General features: G+C 27.7%; 1 protein-coding gene and 1 long non-coding RNA gene across 2 annotated transcripts; one reads left to right on the plus strand and one right to left on the minus strand.

Annotated features, from left to right (window-relative positions):
* Positions 1-11,755: 11,755 nt before the first annotated feature.
* On the minus strand, positions 11,756-13,309 carry LOC132943752 (uncharacterized). The gene is made up of 5 exons (XR_009664364.1): positions 13,113-13,309; positions 12,732-12,762; positions 12,538-12,666; positions 11,953-12,123; positions 11,756-11,885 (listed from the first exon to the last, which is right to left on the minus strand). It is a non-coding gene; the product is annotated as an uncharacterized LOC132943752 (long non-coding RNA).
* Positions 13,310-13,876: 567 nt separating this feature from the next.
* Positions 13,877-15,695, plus strand: LOC132943093 (uncharacterized). Its single transcript, XM_061011898.1, has 2 exons — positions 13,877-14,223; positions 14,305-15,695. Exons 1-2 carry the CDS (start codon positions 14,089-14,091, stop codon positions 15,595-15,597), a joined length of 1,428 nt encoding a protein of 475 aa, XP_060867881.1. The 5' UTR covers positions 13,877-14,088; the 3' UTR covers positions 15,598-15,695.
* Positions 15,696-19,113: the final 3,418 nt, after the last annotated feature.

A 19,113-nucleotide genomic window follows, 5' to 3' on the forward strand; every position in this document is an offset into this window, starting at 1 on the left:
TCTAATTTTTAACACGACTTTATTGATAGCCGGAATAGTGTTATACCAGTATAATTACAATACAAATATTGAAAAATTTCGGACAATACATCCTTTGATCAATTAACAATAATAAAAAAAAACCTACTGAGAAATAAGAAATTACATACCCCGTGACGGAATCAAAATCTGCCACGAAACTTGGTCTTCGAAGCACTGAAACGTTCACACATTTCAATCTACTTATGATATATTATTCTCAGTTTGAACATTTTCACTGACGAATACCATTTCTGAAATAACACGCATCTTATGCAGTAAAATGTTCTACTTTATTCTAATGACCTATGCGTAATAGTCTACTGATATTATATAAACCTACCAATAAATACCTAATATTAATTTTTATTACACAGAGTTTGTATTTTTAAATGTTGTATTCAAGGATTTATTAGTTTTATTTGTATACCTAACAAAAATTACATTTATTCACAAGTCGGTTATCAACTAGAGCTCGACTACGAATAAGAAAGCGTTTGGATTGTTCGGACTGGCGTATAATGTAAGTATTATTATTATACATTGCGCCTTTGGTAGGTATAAGTATAGTAGTAAACGTATATGCTTCTACGTTACTGGGTTAACAGATTTTCCGTGACAATAAATATTTAATTCAAGTCTAAAAAGTAAATGTACGTCCCAAAATAATATGAAATTAAACTTACGCATAAACATCGACTCTTCCAGTGAAACCTAGCTGTACTGCAGCATAAGCTGTCGTCGAAGAAACAGCTATCTTCATCCGTCTCCATCTCTCTCTACATCTCGCTAATTGAAACTTATCTTCAGCTGAAAACTGAAGTGATAGTATCGAACATAATGGGTACGTAAAAATTAGAAATATAAGTAAAAAAAATTACCTTTATTTAATTGTATTAAATTTTTTTTTAATAAGTTTTTATAAAATTGATTTCAACCCATATAAATGTTCTAATTTCATTTTTCAATTCGTTGATAATATATGAAACGAATTATTTGCTTGGAAAGCAATGTTTTAGAAAATTCAGAAAATGCAATTTTTATAAATAATAAATTGTGATGCATTGATGCTGAAGAGTGAGGGCGGTGGACAATCAGCTGAACCGAAATTTAACATCTTAAACACTTAATATAAACAATTTTTCACACACGCGTCATGGTATGAAAATAAAAAATATTTACAATTCATTTTTATACCGATTTTCTACCGATTTATCCCGATCTTCTATATTAATAATAATTATAAATAAATAGCAATAACAAATCATTTTTGAGTAGCGGCCTACCGGGAAAGTTCCCAGTATCCCGCCGACCCAGTCCGCCCCTGGTTCATATTGTAACCAAAAAATCTAAAAAATCTATTATAAACACAGTTACTTTTTAAAGATATTATAAGTTAAAATGTTGACGAAATTACATATTAAAACCAAGAATAACGATTTTAGTTATTTTGTTGTAATTTAAAGAAAGTAGGTATTCGCGGGTTTATGCAACTTTTAGAGTATATTATTATAATTTATATACACGATGACATTTTCAAATGTAATTTTTTGGGCAAAAATGACTTTAACCTACTATTGTAGGTACTAATGTCTAATAGTAAAATAAATTACTTTAATCTCAATATTATTTATTAGTTAATGATGTCTTTGCTCAGAATCGTTTTTCGTTTGTTCGTTTTGTATTTTAATAATTATAGTAGATGTGTTTGTTCTATTTCATTAATTTATTTAATACTATACCAATAAATTATATATTAAGTAATAATTTTTGAAACATTGTGTTCGAAAAAATAAAATAAATGTGATTTTAATTAGAGTCTCGTAATGTAACCTACCTATATGTAAAAAATAAATAAATATAATAATAACTGTTGAACTTTTAGGGACATAATAGGTAACACATTCGTGTATGTAGTATTACACTATTTATATATAGGAATATTTACATACCAATACGACTATATGAGTACCTAGGTATATTATTCATAAGTGCGCACACGTCAGGATAGGCAGTTGACCATTCCGTGAATATTACTTTTATGGGTACTTGGTTATACGTCCCTAATCCCTATGATATAGAATATAGATATTAGGTGAACAATAGAAGTTAAGTATGTGACACTAAATTAATAGTTACCTATAAACTTATAACGTTGTATTTGGAAAAAAAATTACCAGTTATTAATTAAAATTGTATCTTATGACTATTATCAGTTATAAGTCATAACATATATTTCTATAAATTAAACCAAAACATAGATTTATTTATATTAAGTACCCTATATAGGTATGTACCTATTAATTATAATTATTCTACGAACAGGGACTGGAAAAACGACGACGACGTTTATATCTCACGTATTTTATACATTTCTAGTTCGGAACTAAAATATGCGCCTACAACACTTTGATAGCACATTTTTCGTGACATTAAATATTTGTTTTAAGTCTTAAAAGTAAATTTAAGCCCCAAAAGAATATATAAACAAACTTACTTTAATTATCGACTCGGCGGAATCCGTGACATCTGTGAACTGCGACGCCCACGAGGAAACGCTCCAGAATACAGCCAGAACTTAGAATATTGTGATTTATGAAAAATAAAATTATACGAAACGCAGTAAGTTTTTTGCTCATATCTTCTTTGCTTATTGAAATTTTAGAATTATTAATCGACTGTGTCTTCTGCAACGACTTTGAGATTTGCCATAGATTAAATAAATAAATGATAGATATTATACTATAGGTACGTCAGTATGATGAATCCACGGATATAATATAATGCAACTTTTCATATCAAAGAGTTCCGTGTTAAGGAACAATTTGTTTATTGAAATTTGATATGACAATAAAACCAAAATAGTTTATAATTTTGAATTTGAATTATAATAATATGATATAGGTAATATTTTAATTATTATTTTAGTTTATCAATTTAATTATTGATTAAGGTGGTGAATAGATATCAGAAGCACAAGAATTCTTTTATAAGAGTATATAAGTATATTGTATTTTATGAATTATTAAATAAAAATGTGATTACTGGATTTTAGAGTTAACATAAAGCCATAAACGTATGCAGTAAATTCATAAAAACCATAATACCAACTAGATTTCTAAAACTCTAAGTCTATAATTTTAGATTCTGAGCGGATCGATGACTGTATTAATTTTATAATGATGTGTTCTTTATTTTTTTAATATTTTTAATTATTTTTTCTTGTGGTCTGTGTAAATGTATTTTTGGTGTTTTAAGGCTGCTGTAAGATCAATTTATGAGAACCCTTGCATTAAATTGTTAGGATTATTTGATATGAATAATTATTTTAATGAAGGTACTTATTTATAGGTAAGTCGATCAGAAACTATATTTACACTGAATATGTTAATAGTAAAAAGCTATTAAAATATCTATTATTTGTATGTATTTGTTAATAATAATTAAAACTTAAATATTAGCAGTAATCTTGTTCCTTTCACAAAATGTTTTTTAATTGTTTTTAATTTAATTTACATTTTTATACGTTTGGCATTTATCCCAAAGTGATCTTTGAATAACGTCCAGAAAAGAGTTTGTTTTAAGACTGTCTGTCTTGGTAACAACTAATTTAATTTAAAGTGTATTGTTATATTATATTATAACGAAATTAATAATTATAGTAAAATATATAATTGCAAGACATGTAATACCTATATCTATAGCCATTTATAGGGTATAAACTACACTAAAAAAGCTGTAAGTATGCTAATAAAATATATGAGGTGTATAATGTATTTATGTATATAAAAATATAAAATATAAAGATTAATAAAATTATATTGTTTTAAATACTTCGCGCAAACCTAAGGTGATACCCGGCGTATAGTATATAATATAACATGCAAAAAGTTGCGTATTAAACTTGGCGTGGTGAAACGAAGACGGTCTCGCGTATTTTATACATTGCGCTTTTGGGATTAAACTTATAAATGCTTCTACGTAACCCAGTTAACAGATTGTCCGTGGCAATAAATATTTAATTATAATAATAATAATAATAATAATATGAAAACAAACTCACGCGTAAGCATCAACTCTTCCGGTGAAACCTAGCTAGAGTGCCGCCGTCGCCGAAGAAACCATCTTTATCCATCTTCATCTCGCTCTGAACTGAAACTTGAAAGTATCAAAATATTTTATGAAAATAACCTGAATACCTGATCATAACGAAATGAGTGAGTTTGTGTTAAAATTTACATTATAATGTATACGGCTCATAACTGTCGGTCTATATTGATGGCTTATTACTTATTTGTTCACTGAAATTATTAAAATTGTTTATCGTCGCCGACGAATGTCGACAATATTGACGATTGCCATAGATATTATAAAATATATTATTTACTATGATAAATCCATAGAACTTTATATTATACTAAGCGTATCTTTACAGTCTATTGATAAATATTAAATCGTATGTACTTTTACAGAAAGTACTTTGTGATCAGCAATGTACCTATTCTGGTTATCTATTTCAGTTATAGTTCGCATGCCAAATTTAACTATGCGAAACTGGTCCGCAAGTTTATAGACATTTTATTATTCGAATGCATTATCCCACCAGTTCTTCTAGACACAGTGTTTGAGAAGTTATATTTTTTTGCTCCCTAATTAAATTACAATATGAATTATTATAAGTTACTTATGTAGGTAGGTACTTGTCCAAAACTCGACTACCGGGATTTAAATAGAAAAATGTGATTTATAGGTAATCTATTGGCTATTGATCTATTATAAAATAGAAACTTAACACACCAATAATATCACGTTTTAACAAAATCGATTTTAGTTTTTGGTGTAACTTTAAGTCAAATGATCGTAGATAGGTACATACAATTTCCCCTGATTGTTTATAATAGCATTTTCTATACACCACCAAAATATTTTGACTTGTTTTGGCTGTTTGTGGGTATTTTCAGTTTCCTTTTTTTTTAGTTTTATTTTCTATAAATGTCAATAAAGTTTTAGTAGTGGGGTCAAAAAGCATGAACATTTAATAAAAGGCTTCTGATATATTGTTACAATAACAGGTGAAATTTTTTAAAATAAATAGGCACAATTTATGAACTTTAAAATTGAAAATAATATTTCAACTTTTATAGCTAAGGTTTGAAAATTGAAAACAAAGTTCCACGTAAATAGGTTATTCTGTAACCAAAAAATCTAAAAATTTTTTTTAGAAAAAACACAATTTTTTTTATACCTAGTTATTTTATATTTTAGATTCTGAGTGAAACGATGAATGTATTGATTTTACAATGATGTGTGTTTTTTTTTTTATTTTTTTTTTTTTTATTTTTTTTTTATTTTTTTTTTTATTTTTTTATTTTTGTGTCTGTGTACACGATAAGTAGTCGAAATAATGCTTCGATTTTCGACTTCAGTATCTTGTTCGATGGGAAAGTGAATATCGTTGGTGCATTGGGGAGGTCAAAATTTTAATTTCCCAGTAGTTTTCAAAAGCGATGTGAAAAACAAAAGAAAAATTAAGGAAAAACGGGAATTTTTACGCAAAATCGATTTTTAACAAAATCGATTTTGGTTATTGGTGTAACTCTAAAACAAATGACCGTAGATGCATGAAATTTTCACTGGTTGTTTATATTAGCATTTTCTATACACCATAAAATTTTCCAAATATTTTGACTCTTTTTGAGCTGTTTACAGCCATTGTCAGTTTTCAATTTTTTTAGTTTTTTTTTCTATAAATATCAATAAAATTTTATCTATTGAGTAAAAAAGCTTGAAAATTTAATAGAAGGCTCCTAGTTTATTGTTTCAAAGGCAGATGAAAAAAATTAAAAATCCTTAGTCACAGTTTTTAATTATAAGCATTTAAAGTTCAAATTTTGACAAAATACGGAAAAATCACGAAAAATAGCAAATTATTTTGATGAGAATTCATAAAAATTTTTCTTTTTAAATCTAAGATTTGAAAATGTAATATAAGATTACTCATAAATTTGTCTACCTTTATCAAAAAAAAAATGTCTAGAAGAAACTTAAATTAAATTTTTATGAGCGTCTGAAATTTATATTTTTACAACATTTGATATTTACTCGATTTCTCATGTAACGATTTTTTTATTTTATTGTAATTAAAAAACGAATGACTGTAGATACTTGAAAATTTCACTGAATGTTTATATTAGCATTTTCTATACACCATACAATTTTGAAAATATTTTGACTCTATTTGAGCTGTTTACGGACATTGTCAGTTTTCAATTTTTTTAGTTTTTTTTTCTATAAATATCAATAAATTTTTATTTGTTGGGTAAAAAAGCGTGAAAATTTAATATTAGACTCCTGATATATCGTTTTAATAGCAGTTGAAAAATATTAAAAATACATTTGCACAATTTTTTTTTTATAAGCATTTAAAGTTCAAATTTTGACAACATTTATCAAATTTATAATTTATTAATTATTTTGTGGTTAAAAATTTATAAAATGTTTAACTTTTATGGCTAAGGATTGAAAATTTAAAACAAGGCTCCACGTTAATAGGTTATATATAAATTACTTTATTCACAATAATATCATCAAATATACTTGGTAATATCATAGGGTGACTGACCGTTTTCGCTCAGAATCGTTTTTCTTATACAATGATATTATATCATTGAATTCAAATTTAACACCATCCATTACAGTGACCCACTTGTAACCTACCGTACAGCAGAGCGACATCCACTTATCCACCTTTTTATAATCAAATTGGACGAAATTAGATATTTAAACAAAGAAGAACGATTTTAGTTCGTGCTATTCCTATTTTAAAAATATTATTCGTGGATAATTGAAACGACTAAAATATATTATTATATACAAATATGACAATAAACAAATAATAATAATTCAACTTAACCGTATCTATTCATACGTTGCAGATCACAAAGATATCTGTAAAAGAACACACAATTTATCAATTGACCATATAGGTACTGAGTATATAAGTTTAATGGATTTATCATAATATGCCTAATATATTTTGTATCATCTATGATAATCGCCAATAATTATCGACATTCGTCGGAAACGATTAACAATTCTATGATAATTTCGGTGAACAAAAAAAATAAAATGAGCCAACAATAGACGGACAGTTTGTTAAGCAGTAGGTATACCTATATAATATTAAAAAATAAGTATATACCACGAACTCGCACATTTGAGTGCGTTCGGGTTATTTTCATAAAATAAATACTTTCAAGTTTCAGTTCGGAGTATTTTTAAACTTGAATTATATATTTATTGCCACCGACAATCTTTTTACTGGATGACGTATCGTCATCTGGTATGTGGTGATGGAATCACTAGAAAAAATTACGTAAATAAAAATTTAAAAAACAACAAAATACCTAGGTACTCAATTTGAAGCTTCTAACGCAAAGACCATACTGTGTCATCCACTCACATCCGTCGCAAGATACCTAGATTGCATTGCTATACACAATATGTTTTAATTTTCTGAATTATGTAGGTATCCTAGCTGGGCCCTATCTATTTGATGTTATGAACTGTGAATTATTGCTTTTCAGTGGATGGTTTATAGAATGACACACAGAGTTTAAAATCACGATAATTATTATATGATAAAAATAAAATAAATCAAACATTTAATAATTTTAATATATTTTTCTTAATTAATTATATAACATACATTTTATCTATGTCATTATAGGACCATCAAGAATAGATTTATCCACAAATTTCACGGACAAATCTTGAGAGTACCTTCAAGTTCTAATATCACTAGTGCATTGACATAAGGTGATGGTTTTAAAAGAGGAGCCAATACCGACCAAGGTTTACATTGTTTAAAAACACTACACCCTGTAAATATCGAATATTATTTATTAAATTGTAAATATGTGGATAAAAGTCGACTTAACAGTATTAACTTGTAAGAACACACCTTTGTCCAGCCTGAAGTGTTCAAATAAGTGTCTAAACATTTTGTATAGTTAACTGGTAATGTAAACTGTGTTTTATAAAATGCTGGTAATTTAACACTGTTGACGTTTTCAACTGATTTGATTGAAGAAATCCATGATGTATCATTCAAAGGATATGCAGTCATTTTCCAAGGGCTTAATATTTTATTTCCGAGAATCACACACCAAATAATCTACTTTGACTTTTTGTAAATACTAACCGTTTGATGAAATTCCAAAATCTACAGTTGCGTATACTTTTGGAATAACGCCACAGTCAAAGTAACTAAGTCAATAACGTTCCGAAAAGTGCAAAAACTAGGATTTACCACATTGTGACTAAAGGGATGAGTATTGACTGTTTTAAAACACTAATACCTTAAAATTATCTTTAACATTAATTTAAATATCACATTTGGATTAATTTAATTATACCTATAAATTATATAATATACTGACTATTATCACAGATTATATTAAAATTAAAAAATTAATTTAAAAAAAAGCGGTTAAGTGGATGTCGCTCTGCTGTACAGTAAGTTACAAGTGAGTCACTGTAATGAATGGTGTTCAATTTGAATTCAATGATATAATATCATTGTATAAGAAAAACGATTATGAGCGAAGACGGTCAAGTTAGCCTATATTAGTATAATACTAAGTATATATTATATTTGATGATATTTTTGTGAATAAAGTTATTTATATATTATAATTTATAACCTTTTTACGTGAAACCTTGTTTTAAATTTTCAATCCTTAGCTATAAAAGTTGAAAGTTGTATATATTTTTAACTACAAAATAATTATTAAATTTTGTCAAAATATGAACTTAAAACTTATAAAAAAAATTGTGCATATTTATTTTTAATATTTTTCAACTGCTATTGTAACAATATATCGGGAGCCTTGTATTAAATTTTCAGGCATTTTTACCGAACAAATAAAATTTTATTGACAGTTACAAAAAAAAACAGGTAAGTGAATGTCGCTCTGCTGTATAGTAGGTTACAAGTAGAATTAATATTATAATATTATAATTTTTTATTTGTTGCTACGGCGATAAACAAATCGTTAGAAATTAAAATCCCATTTTAAGCGGTTTTTCGTAATTTGTCAGTAGTTTTTCCCGTGGCATTAAATAACTATTGAGGAAATCGAAAAAATTTTGTACACAGTATATAAAAAAAATAAATAAATAAACACCATTGTAAAACCACTAGCTAGTGAAATTTTTATGTATCTACAGTTATTTGTTCTTGAATAATAACAAAATCGCTACATGTGAAATCGAGTGAATATCCAACTTGTAAAAATATGAACTTCGAGCGCTCTTAAAAATTTAATTTGATTTGCTTGTAAACATTTTTTTTTTTTAATAAATATAGACAATTTTATGAGTTATGAGAGATGTTGTATGATATTGTCTATACTTAGATTTAAATAAAAATTTTTTTATAAATTTCCTACTCAAAATAATTTGCAAATGTTTGTCATTTTTACGTATCATGTCAATATTTGAACTTTAAATGCTTATAAAAAAAAATTGTGACTGGATTTTTTATTTTTTTCATTAGCCTTTGAAGAATATAGTAGGAACCTTCTATTAAATTATCAAGCTTTTTTAACCAACAAATAAAATTTTAATGGTATTTATAGAAAAAAAAAATGGAAACTGAAAATGTCTGTTAACAGCTCAAAATAAGTCAAAATATTTGGAAAATGTTATGGTGTATAGGAAATGCTTTGAAAGAAAATTCAGTAAAAATTTCATGTATCACTGTAATTTGTTTTAGAGATGCACCAAAAACCAAAATTTCATAATTTTTACGTAAAAATTCCAGTTTTTCCTTAATTTTTCTTTTGTTTTTCACGGTGCTTCTGAAAACTACCGGGAAATTTTTACTTTTGACCCCTCCAAAGTACCAACTAGATTCACTTTCAGACTTTCCTATCAGAAAAGATACTGTTGAACCCGCACGGCACGGCGGCCGCCCTCACCCGCCTGTACCAGTCGTACGCCCGTTCGCCGTCAACCTGGCGGATCGCGTAAAACCGAGAGCGGACCCGGAAATCGGATGCGGCCATGATTTTCTTCCGGTCGTCACTGCCCGGAAACTCGTCCATGTGGACGATATACCTATAATATGATATAATATAGGAACAGTACTTGTGCTATATTTATATTATATGCCGCGATTATGGCGTTTCCGCCGTTTTCGTCGTATAGACATTTGCCGAAACTCTGTTCCTCGTTTCCATGACGAATTATAGCACATATTATAAAATGGCATAATATTTTATTGAGTTATATTGCTTAGCGTATACTGTATAGATATTAGATACACAGCACCACACCAGGGGTCACCAAATGGTGGTCCGCGGACGGACATTATCCGACCCACAGACGAGAAATAAATTACTAAAAGAATAATATTTCCATCAAAATTAATATTTAAAGGTTTTAGATTTCGTGGACTTCAATAATACATAATAAACAAAGAAATCGTTATTATAATATAATCTACTAAGCTTTAATTATGGTTGCAAACATAAATAAAAAACATATTAAATATTATTCAACTATCAGTTTTTCTCTCCTCTTAAAATAAAAAAAAAATCAATTAGGTACTTGACATATTATATTCTAACACTCATTATTTCCAATAGTATAAATAAGTATATAATATTATCTACACATAAAATATACTATGACAAACACCAAAAGGGCAAGCCGAAGGAAAAAAAAACAACTTTTAAAATCATACATAAAAATTCCCAAACTTTAGAATGAGGCTTTATTAGCTTCAACAATGAAGCGTGGTAGTTATGAATATAATTGTTGGTTCGTATATCTTGGTTGTAACATGTCACAGCAGCTGGCCTCATAGTTACAAATCAATATCTCCAAATAAAATTATTTAAAAATGGTTTATTATCCAACTCGAGAAATTTATTGATATACCTATGCAACAATTGAGTGGAAGCCATCTTCCATTGATGGTATAACATTAATTACAGCAGCTGGCAAATATGGTAGAGCTAAAATCTGTAATTAAAAAAAAAAAATGTTAATTGTATTATATATTTTATGGTTATAATATGTTAGTATTTAAGTGTCAAATTTTAATTTGTATTGATATTTAAATCTGTTATAAATTAGTAATTACTAATTACCATTCTGAGTACCTACACGTGCAGCATTTGCATTTGCTTTTATCAATTTAAACAAAATGGTTCTTTTATTTCTTGTAAACCTAATGACATCCTGAAATTAATTTTTATTAATATTTGCAGGCTTAACAGAATACATAGTATACAACTGATTTTTACCTGACAAAAATGAAAATAATACCCTTGGTGCTTACTCTCTGGAAATATGATATTCACCACGTTTATCATGCCCATATTCAAAATCAGAAGTGACTGTTAAATCACAATATGTCAGAGGTAACACTGTTCTAACATAACTTAAAAGTTCTACATAAAAAAATATATATTAATAGTTCAATATGATAATACTACAAAGTAATGTAAATTACTACACTATTTAAAGTGTATTTTTCTAATCTTAAATAATAACGTTAATTTACAATTATTAATAAATTAAAACATATTGAACTTAAGTTTTTAAAAATTACGAGGAATTAAACAATTTGGTATCTTTATTTAAAAACGTAGGTACAGTTTTAAAAGTGCCATCACATCCTGCTAAACATATCTATAAATGTATAGAATTAATTTAGAAAACTTACTTACATTAATTTTCTATTAATTAAATGTTCATACATTTCTCAGTTCGTTCTCAATTTGTTGAATGTTTGTTAAGTTACAAAAATTACACTCTGTATAATTCTGTGTATTATTAGAGGACCTTGATAAAACCTGTTAAAAATGTAATTATTTTGTTTAAACGAGTAAAAAGTAAAAATACATTTAATGCTTTAGGTACCTATTTGGTAGGTTTTGGAGAGTCTGAATATACTCTTTGTTTTCATCAGCCACCAACAAATAAAGCAACTCTGTAAGGTTTCTGGGTGTTGCTGGAAAACACAGACAACTTAAACGTCTCATCATCTCAGTACTCTGCAAAAAGGTGTATTGCTTTGTACCATCAGGAAAACTATAATACAATGAACATACAGATAAAAACTTCAATTCAGTAACATGTTGAGTTATAAAAATAATACAAAAAAATTGTAAATAATATTGCATATTTTCTATTACACAATTAATGAAAACAAATTGTATACAAACTTTACAATGGCCTCCAAGTATAATATATTATATACCACGAGGTGTATACGATTAAACAGTTTTTTGTAATGCATTTTCATTTATATTTTGCCGAATTAATGGTACGTTTCTATCAAATGGTTTAACTGGATGGTTGTGCCGTTTGGACAAAAAAAAAACATTAAGTCATTTCTGTCTGGGAATATATTATATGCTGTACCGTGGCATTGGTCTTCATTCTTTTTTCAAAACATGCTAAATAGCTAAACAGGTTATAGAATAAGGTACTGTATTCACTCACATTTTAGTTTCAGTTGTTTTATTTTATAGTATAAGAAGCCGGCGTCATCTCTGATTATTTCTGTAGTCATCCTTTGTACCCCAAACACAGTAGTATAACTATTTGGAATATGGAGCATCTCTGGTTCTTCTATTATACATGATAAATAATTAAATATATTCAGAGTAATAACTATACCAGTAAAAATAACATACCTATTGGATTGGCATTGGCAGCAACTATTAGCTGGCATTCATCAAGTAAATGTTAAATTTAAAATCATTTATAATCACAATAATAACATAGTTCATATTTTCAAAGTTTAGGTTACAATGAATGTCAATTAGAATAGCTTGTTTTATTATAAGTTAGAATTAAACATATTGTCATATTTACATTTAATTGTTGTTCAAATGTTAATAATCTGCATAGACTGTATACCAACATAATATATTTTATGTTATATTGTATTTATTATAAGCCAATGTTTTGAAATCATGTACCAATTATTATGTAAAAATTTTAATATTATTAATGGTATGTAGCCATGTCATACAAATGTATTGATTTAATTTAAAAAAAATGTATGTACCTACCTATATAACATGTGATGACAAAAAAAAATTTATAAAATTATATTATAACATTTTATTTACAATCAAGAATATAATATTTTGCATAGATAATAATATAATCTATGATATTTTGTATGTGATTCAGAGAACGTCACTGGAGAAAAAAATTTGGCTAACTGTCTAAACTGATTAGTGATATAACCGTGTGACATAAAGTAGTTAAAATATATTATACATAAGAGGACCCTACACCCGCATGTGTTGTCTCCGTCTTACAAATGTAAAACATAGCAAAAACTGTTTTGCGCGGGAAAGAACCGAGAAGGCTATGGTCATAACTAAGAAACGAGGTTTGCCCCATATAAAAAGAAGAGCTTTGGTTGTGCAACGTTGTTTTATTTTTTTGATATCATGTATATGAAAAAAGTTATCACACGTTTTCATAATATTGGCAACCATGGGTCTAACATCATATTGGTGCGTGGAACCGTTTTCAGGTTTTTCATAGGTTCAGACTTCAGATCATAGGTAACCAAGACCCCAGTCAGCTGATCGAGTTTCGCTTCTATAATATTGTTCTATGGTTGTACCCACGATTAAAAATATACCTTTATGCCGGGTTGCATAAACCCATTAGTATACCTTATCGTGCTGTTTTTATCGATCGTTTATGCAACCCGGCATTAATCTTTAATCTTTATATCTTTAATCGTGGTTGTACCTTTCGGCGGCGTTCGAAACATTTGAGGGTCACTGATAAGACCGTGATACCAGTCCAGTATAATATCTTCCTTCGACCATGGTAAATGTCCAAAATATATGATAACCATGTGCGTTCTGCGTGTTGGGGAATATTATGTGAATCGAAATTATACAGCGTTTGTCATTGAGTCCGTGGACCGTGTCTAATGTGTTGACGAAAGTCAAAATCGAATCACGCCCTTGATTTTAATGTATTTTGTTGTAAATTTTTTTTATGTGATTGAATAATTTTAAAATGAACGGTTCTAAAGAAGAAATCAATTCGTCGTTGTTCCATAAATCGACCAATGTAGACCACCCTGCGATACCTGTTGTACAAAATGTGGAAATGAAATTGCTTTTGCCCGTTAAAAAAAATCAAAAAAGACTTGTGAGAATTTTTAATTTAATTTAATTTTTATTAAATTCGCACTTATATTGAGTTAAAGTATTATAATTATTATTGTTTCAGTTACTCGGAAGTGGAGAAAAAATTATGATTATTAATCTTTATAAATCCAAAATCCAAAACCAACCTAATATGAAGTATGAAGTTTTAATGGAATCTTTGTCTAAAGAAACCGGAATCGGATTGCGTATAGTTAAAGCAACTGTAAGCGAGTACAAAAGAACAAAAGAACAAAAGTACAAAAAAACGGGTACTGTGATGTCACCTCGGAAGTCACCGTCTAGAAAAAAAAATCCTCCGACAAACAACGATAAAATTAACGAGTTCGGTAAAATTTCAATTCGACAAAAAATCCATGAATTTTGGTTTAGACATGAAATACCAACATTCCACAAAATTCAACAGGTAATTATGGATGACCCCGACCTTCCCAATATATCTCAAAGGTTTTTGAAGCGGTTATTAAAGGGGTTGAATTTTGAATATTTTAAAACAACAAAGGACAGTGCGCTAATTGAAAGAGAAGATATCGTCTTATGGCGACGTGATTACATTAAGGATATACGACGTTATCGTAGCGAAGGTCGAATGATATACTATATTGATGAAATGTGTGTGAATGCCCGTGACTGTTCTAGTAACGCTTGGACAGATACTGAGGTAAAATCTCGTAGTCCATCTGAGGGGCTGAAAATTCCAAGAGCCAAAGAGAAATACATGATAGTCGTCCATATAGGTTCAATTGAAGGTTTTGTCGAGGGTGGACTGCTATGTTTTGAATCGAAAAACGATAAAATGAATGACGACACCTTTTACGAGTGGTTCTGCGGGGTTTTGCCTAGATTAAATGACAATTGTATTATAGTAATAGACAACGCTTCTTACCATTCGGTAAAAAAGGACCCCATTCCCACAATGGATTGGAACAAGGACAACGTAATCGAATGGTTGTTGTCTAAAAATTATGTCATTGATAGACCGATGGTCATGTGTGAATTAATGGAAATGGTAAATAAAATCGGACCTCTTTATGATAAATATTTAATAGACGAAGAAGCGTTAAAAACCAAAAAAGTGGTATTGCGTATACCTCCTTATCACAGTGAGCTGAATCCTTTTGAGTTGGCGTGGTCGGTGGTAAAAAATCACGTAAAAAAAAATAAGTTGACTGATATACAGAAGCTGCTTAACGATGGAGTCCAGCGCGTAACACCCGACATGTGGGCCGATTTCGTCAGCCAAACAATCAAGGAGGAAGATAAATTGTACAATATCGATTTTATTTCTGACGAACTATTAGATGCAGAATTGGAAGTGATGCAATCAACAAGAGACACTTCAGTCTTTTCTGATTAATATGTATGTGTAATTTTTTTATTTTATGATTGGTAATTGTATGTGTTTTTGTATATCGTCATAAATCATAATATACATATTTAAATAAGTCTTATTTATTTATGAACTCAATTATATAATTATATTATAATATTATGGCCTAGTCCCGTATCTATATAATATATAAAAAAAATGTATTTGCATCTGCTTTAAATAAATAAATACGGGACGTAAGTTATGTAAGTAGATTTCCTACACAGAATCCGCAAGAAGTTGGCACAAATACATTAACTCTGCGTCAGAAGGATTCACACGAGGTTTGAACCACCGGTTTGGTAGTAAAAAGGTAAAGGTTCTTTTGGAGTGTCGCGAATTCTCTTAAAACAATTTATTAACAATTAATAAAAAAAAATATGGCTGAAAGCGGAACGTAGAAGTTAGAAAGGTGCGAGAAACGGATACAGCATTTACAGCACGACTTGATTAAAAACGCACATTTAAGTTGGACTTTAGACAGGGTAGGAGTCAGGCCAGTCAGCGATTTTAAAACTTCGGTCCATCTTATACCGATAATTAATAAATATAATAATTTGTTTTATCTAAATACTATTATGTTTTCTTACCAGTTACCATAGTAATTGTTTACTATTTATTACCTTACATAAGATTGATAATAATAAAAGACTGGCTACAATTTTTAGTGATTTGTCTATACCACGATTGTTTTAAACACTTACAGACTACAAATCAGGCTACAAATCAGGAATTTGTCTACCTGGTATGTAGTCAGAAATACAAGATTTATAAGAAAAATTAAAACTACATCATACCAAAAATATTTAATGTACCCTATACATAAATATTTGCGTTGATTATTCTTAAATAAATAATTGCAAAAAATAAAAATAAAATATAAGTACACTTCTAATAATAATAAATGTATTTAAACAAAAATAAAATAACTTCAATTCAATATTTTCGTTATAGGTGTTTGATTTACACTAAATATGAAACGTTATCAAACATTACTGACCCAATGTCCCACTCGACACTTAATGTAGGTACAGTTGAACGGTACCCACTTGCTAGCTTTTTAATTAATAAAATAATAAAATAATGTTATTAATTAAAAATTAAAAATTCTATATAAAGATAAATTCAGTTTATAAATTATTTGATATTATTTTACAAAATCCAATAATAGAGACTATTCAGTTTAAAGAAATTAAGAAAAGAAAAAAATTAACATTTTATTTTATATTTTTCCGTCTCTATAGCAATATAATTTTAGTTGTCTACTAGGCAGACTGTTAAGCTTTCGCCCCCCCTCCCCACCGGGCCCCACGCATGACGATAGTCGCTGGGAGTAATAAAATCCGTATATAAACAATACGTTTAGTAAAATATATCCCTAAGTATAACATTTATCGTATAATTTCCATTATTTAGAGAAATTTATTATTTTTCTATCCTATTTATAGTACGTTATGACTTAGTGATGATTAAAGTTTAGGCTAGTTTAGGCTAGTACCTACATAGTAGTATAGTACATACTAATAAGTATGAAGAAAAAGCGATGTCCAGTAAGTTATTAAAATTACTTCTTACTTGGGGACTATTATTTCACTACGCGATAATAATTGTGTAGTTTAGTAGACATACCAGTTAAAATAAACACTGGCAACATTGCCCACACAGTAATACTAATACGACACTTTTTATTAATAAAAAATAAAATGCAATATATAGGTATGTAAGTACTAATATAACTATTTTATTTTGATAGTTCATACTCAAATCTACATCAATTGTTATATATATTAACATGATTAACCATTTATTATAAACCATATTATTGTGGTTATTATTACAATTTTAGTGAATTATTAATACCTTTAAATAATATTCTAATTAAATCAATCAAATAAGATTTATATTAAAAAAAAAAAATACAAGAAAAATTTCCAGAAAATGTAATATAAGATTACTCATAAGTTTGTCTACCTTTATCAAAAAAAAAATATCTACAAGAAACTTAAATTAAATTTTTATGAGCGTCTGAAATTTATATTTTCACATTTGATATTCACTCGATTTCTCATGTAACAATTTTCTTATTTTACTGTAATTAAAAAACGAATGACTAGTAGATACTTGAAAATTTCACTGAATGTTTATATTAGCATTTTCTATACACCATACAATTTTGAAAATATTTTAACTCTTTTTGAGCTGTGTACGGACATTGTCAGTTTTCAATTTTTTAGTTTTTTTGACTATAAATATCAATAAAATTTTATCTGTTGAGTAAAAAAGCGTGAAAATGTAATATAAGGCTCCTGATATATTGTTCTAATAGCAGTTGAAAAATATTAAAAATACATAGGTACGATTTTTTTTTATAAGCATTTAAAGTTCAAATTTTGACAACATTTATCAAATTTATAATTTATTAATTATTTTGTAGTTAAAAATGTATAAAATGTTTAACTTTTATGGCTAAAGATTGAAAATTTAAAACAAGGCTCCACGTAAATAGGTTATATAAAAATTACTTTATTCACAATAATATCATCAAGTATACTTGGCAATATCATTGGCTTATTTTCGCTCAGAATCGTTTTTCTTATACAATATTATTATATCATTGAATTCAAATTTAACACCATCCATTACAGTGACCCACTTGTAACCTACTGTACAGCAGAGCGACTTCCACTTACCCACCTTTTTTATTATTAGACAATATTATATAATTTTGAAAATCTTTTTGTGCGCCATATTTATTATATATATGGATGAATAAATATTTTTTGTGCGTAAAAAAATTTAAAGTTTTCTATATAAAAGTGAATACTTGTATTATTTTGATATTTATTATGTTAGAAATAATAATTTTAGAATACGAATTCCATAAATGTATTTGTCTATAGTCTTATAATTTTAGATTAGTAATAATTATTCTAATAATACGTACTTCAAAAAACATTTCCATGTTAACAATTTTTGTTCTAGAATATCTTAACTTTTTCTGATATGCATTATTCAAGTGCATTGTTAATAATATCAATTTTTCAAGGCTGGGCAAGTTAATGATATTTTTAAACTCAGTTAAGTTAAGTTAAACTTAAATCTAAATTAAGTTAATAGTTAAAAGTTAATTCAAAATGTTCTATCAATTGAACTAATTTTAAAGTTAACGAAAATTTAATATTAACTATTTAACTCAAGTTAAGTTACTTAAAAAAAATGTCTTGTTTTGATATAGGTAAAATTAAAACAATCGGTAGGTACCTAAAGTTGTTCATGTTATTAGATCAAAGAACTATTATTATTTTATTTTCCAAGAGGTTTGTACACACATTTATTAGCATACTTTTAAAATGTGTACCATCAATTTGTATACCTATTATCTACAATAATTTACATAATTTAAAAATGTTTATAAATAAAAAAATGTATATGTATACACATTTGTAATTGTATTTATTGTTTTTCTGAAAATATTCTAAAGTGTTTATTAATTATTTTCAATTT

The sequence above is a fragment of the Metopolophium dirhodum genome, chromosome 4 (assembly GCF_019925205.1).
Source record: "Metopolophium dirhodum isolate CAU chromosome 4, ASM1992520v1, whole genome shotgun sequence".
Classification (NCBI taxonomy): domain Eukaryota; kingdom Metazoa; phylum Arthropoda; class Insecta; order Hemiptera; family Aphididae; genus Metopolophium; species Metopolophium dirhodum.

Bases quoted from the DNA above. Each gene is read 5' to 3' on its own strand.
- LOC132943093 (XM_061011898.1), top strand. From the start codon at position 14,089: ATGAACGGTTCTAAAGAAGAAATCAATTCGTCGTTGTTCCATAAATCG. The intron at 14,224-14,304 runs GTGAGAATTTTT...TTATTGTTTCAG, and splicing joins AAAAAAATCAAAAAAGACTT to TTACTCGGAAGTGGAGAAAA.